This window comes from Phallusia mammillata, chromosome 8 (genome assembly GCF_965637545.1).
Source record: "Phallusia mammillata chromosome 8, kaPhaMamm4.hap1.1, whole genome shotgun sequence".
Classification (NCBI taxonomy): domain Eukaryota; kingdom Metazoa; phylum Chordata; class Ascidiacea; order Phlebobranchia; family Ascidiidae; genus Phallusia; species Phallusia mammillata.
The window spans coordinates 249,351-257,639 of NC_137259.1; the positions used below are offsets into that span (position 1 = coordinate 249,351).

The 8,289-nt window shown below is 40.8% G+C and overlaps 1 protein-coding gene across 4 annotated transcripts; it reads left to right on the top strand.

The window, feature by feature from the left end:
- Positions 1–2,196: 2,196 nt before the first annotated feature.
- LOC145205339 (uncharacterized) lies at positions 2,197–6,579 on the top strand. Of its 4 annotated transcripts, none has more exons than XM_080078031.1 (11): positions 2,197–2,441; positions 2,620–2,758; positions 3,148–3,288; positions 3,670–3,981; positions 4,040–4,180; positions 4,723–4,980; positions 5,036–5,179; positions 5,293–5,487; positions 5,547–5,731; positions 6,068–6,230; positions 6,291–6,579. In XM_080078031.1, exons 1-11 carry the CDS (start codon positions 2,397–2,399, stop codon positions 6,326–6,328), a joined length of 1,761 nt encoding a protein of 586 aa, XP_079934157.1. In that variant the 5' UTR covers positions 2,197–2,396; the 3' UTR covers positions 6,329–6,579. The 4 variants fall into 4 exon arrangements, with proteins under 4 accessions (XP_079934157.1, XP_079934158.1, XP_079934159.1 ...); XM_080078032.1 differs by having other exon boundaries at positions 5,039–5,179; XM_080078033.1 differs by having other exon boundaries at positions 2,378–2,441; positions 2,620–2,723.
- Positions 6,580–8,289: the final 1,710 nt, after the last annotated feature.

The following is an 8,289-nucleotide window of genomic DNA, read 5'->3' on the forward strand; positions in this document are numbered from 1 at the left end:
CAGCAGCTTTTATTTCAAGACTTACCTGCCGTTTGTGATGAAACAAGTTGAATTGAAGTTAAAAGGACAAACAAGAAGAAACTGGCAGAAAACATTTTTCTCCAAGAAAGTAGAACGTGCATAGCATCACATATAAAGTGCACAGTTTATAACATTCTAACTACGCCAATCTCACTTAATTGTAACAACAAATAATTATATAAGACTCGAATAATTTAATGTAGGCTACCTGATTTCTATCTGTTTAATTTTGTGAACAAAATGTGCAATAACTTCCGCAACACAACCTGCTATCACAAAACACAAGAAAATGTTGGGTGCGAATTAAGACTGCGTCTGGAAAAAACACAGTTTGGAAAAACCACAACTCTGCCATTACCACGTTTCTAAGCACCTTACTACACTCGATCGACTGCGTTACCTTGTAGCAATAACTTACTGCAATGTTCCGCTAAGCAAACAATATTTTTGCCAAAACAACGTATCTATCACTCTAAACTAAACGCGAGGCAAGTAGCAAATTGTTTCACCCCACTGGCACGTAACCAAATTTCAACCTGATACCAAGTTGTCGATGAAAGCAAAAGATTTGCTAAAAACATAACTTGCTCTTCAAGAAGGGAATCAGAGATGCTAAGTGAATTATGAGAGGAAATCTTGTGCGGAATTTTAAGCATTGTCTGATGGAGGCTGAGCGAGAATGCGACTCATCGCTCTCGCAAGCATCGCATGATAACAGATCTAACAAGCCTAAATTGAGGTGGACAATAGAAATCAGAGATGGAGAAGATAAGCGAGGAATTTTCTGGTCCACCTGCCCCGACCGCTGCTGCTCATAATCAAGATCTTTGTTGAATGGATTTCGCATGTAGCCATATCGCGCGGTGTGTTGACTTTAAACGTGCAGATGAATATCCGCAATCGATAAACAAATCAAACTGAAATATCGCCAGTGAATTCCGCAAGTTTATGTAATAAGCTGATGCGAGATGCGACTGTTGCATAATCAGTAACAAAAACTGACCAACTGTTACAGGTGGAGTTTAATGACAACTTGCTATTTTCGTTTAATATATCGAGTCAAGTACCGCCCACAGTGATTAGTTATAATAAATAAAATCGGAAATGCTATTTTTGCATGAGTTAATACACAACGACGCAATTTGCACACGAAGCTGCGGTTGAGCTGTGCAAAGTCGGGCAAACAACGAGCTTGGCTGAGAGGATTGAGAAGGGCTGATCGGAATTACTTGAAATCAACACGAGTGAAGTGAAACGTGATGCGAGGTCGAATGTTGCGAGCCTGGCTCTCGTTCGATCAGAGTGAGATAAGATACTTGCCTGCCAATCGGGATCGCTGACACCCTTAGGCAGTTCGGCGAGGTTTGAGCGGAATAACGATCCAGACAAGGTTGGGTGGATTTCATGCGCTCAACTCGCGGTGGAAACCACAAACTTCAAACTTCGCCGGAAGCTCTGTTGTGAACAAAACCGGTTCAACCACTTCATAATGATCTATAGAAACTTTTAGGTTTAAATTAAACCAATTTATGAAGGTCCAATGTCAACATCAAGGTCAAATGTCAACTGACCATAATGACTTCAACAAATGCTGGATGAAATCTGTAAGCAAACCTGACCTGAAAAATCAATCGATGCGCCATTTTTGTTCAACCAAAACCAATGGAATATGTAAAAACTATTTCAATGGTAATTAGAAATAGTAATAGTTGTCGTATGAACAAAAACAAATTAGCGATCAACTGATCTAACTTTCCATCACACATCAGCGCTATCTAGTGGCAAATCCGTGACTTATTATCTACCAATTCATGAAAGTTCACAAAATCGTGAGACAATTCTTATATTTTCAAACTTTTTCCCTATTTAAGTGTATTTAACGTAAAATTGGAGGATCATCCGGATAAATTACCACCCATTATTGGATTTAAAGTAAAGATCAAAGTGGAAAGTGAGGTCAAAAAGATGAGATTTTTCACCGGTTTTAAAGATCGAACTTCGGGTTTTGCTAATTACCATAAAAGTGAAACACGTGACGAGCGCAACCCATCACAAGCGTCCACGAACATGAGATAAATATTAATTCAAGTTGTCGAGTGTTTATGACTTTGCGGAGCATAAAACTACTGACTTGAACTTGTGCAATGACCTGCGGCATAACACGAAATTATCTCGCATCTACACGACAGGGGTGGGAGTACTGCATCGCATAAACAGGCTACTGCAAGAAAATACAACAAGTTCTCTTTCTGATTAAATTTGTCGCATGTAACGTAGTTGTCTGCAAAGACATGTTTGTTTATTTCACAGCAAGATTAATTGCGAAGTTTATCTGCAGGTTTTAAACTTAAACAAGGTATACTTCGGCCAGTGAAATGTTCTGCACGGTTTTCGCTGTTTGCCGAAAAAAATGCGTGAAGGTAAAAATAGAAATGGCTTGAGGGAAAATATGGTGTGATGGATTGCATGGTTCGTGCATAGCTTTAACCGCAGCACTGTGCTGCCCATGAAACACAAACCCACTGTCAACAAGCAGAAACTGAAGCAGCTTTAAACTTATGTAGTGGTGGCTGTGTTAAACCTTTCGTTATTATTTAGGTGGAAACTTATTGCTTTGCTGCTTATTCTAGTAACTATGATGCGAGCTCAGGTTACGTGCTGCCTCCTAGCGGTGATTTATCTCATGGTTTCAACATCACAAAGTATGACGTCAGTATGTATGACGTAGTTGGTCGAGGTGACCTCAGAAAATATTTATTTGTCTAAAAAAACATAAGTTTGGAATAAGACTTTCATCAAAAGCTTTAGTGAGCATTGGCCCGCTGCAAAATAACGCTTATTAGAAAGCGCTTGTAGCAGGTTGTTGTTTCCCTTTGGAGTGTTTTATATGAATTGGTTTTATTGCTTGGTTTGTTTTCCTTTTACACCAGTTGTTTCGCAGAACGACTGATGATGCCCTTATGGGTGAAATATATATTGTTAAATAACATTTGTTGACTGATTTTGATTAGGAAGCACTGTTGCTTCGTTAATTATTCTAACAGATAATTCACTATATAATCAGTGATCGTCAGCATAAGATGCGGGAAAGATCCTGTAACAAACACTAAATGCTATTTTCACCAGGTTTGAAGTGTTACAACCGCATGAAGATTGAAGGGAACGGTTTCATTGTGACCAATACGAGTAAAGATGAGGTTTGTGACATCCATCACGCTTGTTTCCGCATCTCAACTGACATCATCACTCCACTGGCGAAAATCAGAGGTAAGAAGCGGGTTTCCAAGCAACGTGTCAAAATCAGAAAAGTTCTAACTGAGAAAACTTTGTCGCAAAATTCGAGACTAGCATTTAAATGATTTTATTTCGTCATGATTTTTTAGGTACACAATGTACGGTTTCAAATAATCTGATCAAAAAAATCAGAGACAGAATTTGTCAGTAATAAAACCCACAAAAGGAATGCAGCTTGGTGTCGCACAACCACCTGATAATGACAAAAGAAATTGTCGAAACGTGGTCATTCTTTACACGCAAATACTGGCTCTGATATTTTTGCTCATTATGATTTTCATTTCTGTGAAAGAGTATTATAGCAGTGTGTGTGTTTGATGGAGAGATAGTTTGCACTGGTGTGTTTGTGAACAGGGGTGAAGGGTTCGATGGTTGTTGGGAATTGCATCCCGTTCGTCGCATGCGAGAAACTCACTTGCGAATCTCTGAGGAAAACAGGAGCGTTGGGAGATTACATTGAAGAGGTCGGATTCGAAAACTGCCGCGCTTCGTGCTGCCATACCGACCTCTGTAACCATGACAACCAGCCAATTACCACCACTGCTGACGTCACAACCACTTCTGAGGTCACAACCACGTCTGACGTCACAACTACAACTGACATAACTACAGAAGACGTCATAATGACACATGGAATGACGTTGCCGAAACCGGAACCTGAAACAGGTGAAACAAACGAGAAGGAAATCGAATAAGCAGAAGTTCTCACATTTTTATGTTTCAGGATTGAAATGTTACAAAACGATGCGGGTTGAAACGATGGGAATCACTGTAATGGATAAGAGGGAAGAACAAACTTGTCCCGGACCGCTCAGTTGTTTTTATCTCGCTACAGAAACTTTCACAACGGTTGAAGGATTCGGTGGTATGGTTTCTATTTCTACTTCCACTCATTAAATGTACAGGCTGGTGCCACATATAACGATGGTTGTATTAATAACGGCACAGCGAACCGCGCTTAGCCAACAGCGGTGTCAAATAAATACTTCAATATTTATTTGGAGCCTGTGCAGCTCAGTTGGTAGAGTGCGAGTCCCGGAAAGACTCCAAACGCGGGTTCGAATCCCACCTCAAGCTAGGTTTTTCTTGCCTGTGTTTTGTCATACGGGAATGCTTGGTGACAAAGTTTAGTCGGTACATGCCTTCTGGGTCTGGCGTACTATACTATTTAATTATATGGGGATACGATTTTCGACTAGTGACCGTTTTTGGTGCAACTGGATGAAATCCTTTTGTCCATAAAAAAACAAACTTAATAAAACAATCCTGTCTACTCTGACTCTGCAGACTTTCATCTCTTCGAACTTAAGACTATACACGTGTTTTAAACTAAAATTTACCCCCAACTAAAAATCTATCCGTTATAACAATAGTTACACAGGAAACTCACCAATCTTCTGCTCACAGAGGTTCGTGGTTCTTTGGTGAATGGAGATTGTTATCCCACAGCTTTGTGCAAACAACTCAACTGCACCGCGCTCAAATCGTCCATGAGCAACCTCGAACAAAACGTCACATTCGAAAACTGTCGAATCTCCTGCTGTTATTCCGACCTTTGCAACGACATACCACCGCCCACTACGTCATCAGTGGTGACGCAAACACCAGCTGTGATGTCACCAGCTATGATGTCATCAGTACCAGCATCGACAAACGTTACGGAGGGTAGGGAGATTTGTTTGCTGGTGAAATTTACTGTGAATGATGGATCTGACCACAGCAGGGTTAAGTTGCTACAATTCAATACAAATTGAGACGATGGGAATTTCCGCTGTGGAAACGAGAGAGGAAGTAAAGTGTCCGGGTCCACAGAGTTGCTTCTATCTCACAGCTGACACAGTCACCACTATAGAAGGGATCGGAGGTGGGTTGAAATATTGAAACTAATACACAGAAAAATACACTGCAAGTTGAGACCCGAACAAACTTGGTTCGATGTCCAGCCTTTATACCTGACGCGTTATAAACTTCATACAGTGTTGAAGGGGAGAGCGACGATGGGCAATTGCATCGCGTCTGTGGCTTGCGACCGAATCAACTGCGACAATTTGATGATGTTTCCCGATCAAGGTCAAACCAAGATCAACAACTGTCACGTGACCTGCTGCGACTCGCATCTCTGCAACGACGGTACTGCTCTGGATCAAGAAACCGCAACTCCATCAAATCTAGGTATGACGTAACCACCAATATATTCTGACCAAACTTTATCTGCTTGTGACTTCATACAGGAGAGTGTGGCGTCATAAACCGCACGGTGCAAGCGGATATGACGCAAGTACTGACGTCACCAGGCTGGCCGGGAAGTTATAATGGAAGCGACGAATGTGATTGGATGATTGAAGCGCCCGAAAATCACGTGATCACCTTCACGGTTGAGTCGTTCCGCACTGAAACTTGCTGCGACGAATTACAGGCGAGTTATATACCAGGGGGCGCTGGGAGACATCTTGTGTCAAATTTGCCCTGACACAAAGACACGTAGAATAGTAGTGGTGCACCTAAGTTTCGGTTGGCCGAATATGTTTGTTTTCCGATGGAAAATATCACAAGTTTAGTAAAGCTTACGCATTGTGAAGTGATTTTGATTTGTCATAATTCACTTCACTCGCATCAACAGCACAAGCTTCAATTGAAAACATCCACAAGAATGGGGATTTTAGGTTTGGCGTGATTCAACCGAAATATTCGCACGAAGCTCGTTGCTAAACCCGCTTCATCGGGTAACGACCGCTACTTGTTTGTTATTTAGTTCTACAACCCCGACACAAACCAAGTGACAGACACTCTTCGCGGATGGAAGGCCACCGGTACGACTGTTACGTCACAAACCAATCGCGTTCGAGTTTTATTCACATTCGACGAGACATTTTCGTACGAGGGATTCGCTATGAACTACACGGCGATTGCTACAAGTATTTCTTGGTTGGTTTGCTTGAAATTTGCAAAGTATTTCAACTTACAACATATTTCAGATTCCAACACCGCCATCGAAACTACGACGTCGTTGTAAAGTGGGAGTTCGTGTGTGTTGTATCTTTGAGCGTTTGAACGTCGTCGCAGTAATGTAGGAGTCGCGTCGCTCGAGTTAAACCGAAATTGTTTCTTTGATTGACATGTTGCATTATATTTTGTCAATTCTGTCTAAAATGGACCAATGCTTTTCGGTCGGAGAAAAGTAGTTTTTTAATTGCTTCAGTGAAATCAAACTGACTTTGCGAATCGGATGTGATCTTTGTAAATATACAACAAACCGTTGGACAACTTTTAGTCAAAATTTTGCAGGATAAGGAATTAAATGAAAAACGTTTGGTTGTGTGCCAGGTATTTTGAAGTGATCTCGTGCCAATGCCCGTACAACTTTAGCCAAACACACGATCCATCGTCACGCTATAACACAAGTGAGGTAGTTAAAAGGACATGTGTAGCAAAGTTAGTGGCTCAACAGCCAGATTGAACTGGATAGAGTTTACCGGTCAGCACTTGTAATTTATGTGAATTTAGCAATTTGCTTTCAAGAAGTCGGCGGCAGTTTAGATGTTTTAACTTTTAGGTGGATTTCACTTTTACCAAATAATGGGAACAAGATGCTGCAAATTTCGACTGCTTAACTGAGGCTATTTAAAATCATTTTCAGTCCATCAAGTCTTTATCGAGCTGACCCCTTAAAATGTCAACAGTTAAGTTTCAAAGCCTGATAAGACATAATTGAATTCATTCTTTCAGTTATTGTCAGTAATCGCCAGACGCTCTTGGGTTCCACCCTCCATAAATCGCAATAAAACTGTCGCAGTAAATAAACGTCATTACATGATCGGTTGACGACAACACGCTGAGAAAGTTATTCGCAAAATTTCCCGGTTCTTGCATTCACGCGTATTCAAGTACAAGATCAACTGTTGCGAACAAACAACTTTGTGGTTCGAGGTTTTAACAAATTATTGCAAAGTTGTTTGTTGAAAACATTCTACAGCCAGAACTTGTCAAATCTGTGATAAAAACCAGAAACGAGAAAATCTTTTTCTCAGCCTTAACCAGAGCATTAAAAACACAAAAAACTTGTACATTACGAAAGTTCGCCAACTTTTCACTGAAATGCCAGCCCCAAAATTCAAGAGATCAAAATGTCAAAGTAATCAATTACCCGAGAAAATCACACGGCAGCCTCAAACAGGCACGACTTGCAACAAATTGAAGCCAAAGAACAAAAAATTTACTCACGTTTGCCGGCAATTCTGGCACTGCGTCAACAATACAAGTAATTGTGGCGTAATAAAGAAAGAAGAAGGATTGCAGCGGAGAAGCATTGTTCGAGGCGTGCACGTTGTATTGGGGGGTGGCAACTCTTGTAGCAAGTTGACGCGGTTGCATTGAAGGAGTTTTGTCTGCAAACACAAGTTAAACAAATTATTGCAGAACTCCCATTTCATCGCAAAGTCTGAGTTTAAAATTAAAGCTGTAGAGGAAAAGTAGAAGGCTAGATAGACATGGTATTATGACATCACAGAGCAGTGACGCGATATGCCGTTTTGGAGGGTTTTTTGTTTTTTGTGAAAACACAAGTCGGATAACCACAGTGTCAAGTTTATGTTTCGCAAACTATCTTGCTTGTTTGACGTTTAGTTAAAAATATAAACGAATTAAAACGCGCCGCTAAGTCGACATGACGTAACACTTGGTTGGTTGTGACTTTGCGAAAGATCATTCTAATCCAAGCAGCACTTGATTGTGATGTAAACAAAACATTAGCTTGTTACGACCGGAGACGCGAGATGCTTGAACTTTGCGATTACCTCAGACCTTTGCCCCTTGCTGACTTCTTTTGTTGGGGATAATTTGATGACAGCCACTTTAATCATTGTCTCTGGTGTAATTGCAGACACCAAATGCAGGGGCCTGCCTCTGAAGTACTGCTTTATGCGACGTTGCGTTGTTGCAGAATAAGATAAGTTTTAGTCATTATATGAAAGCAGG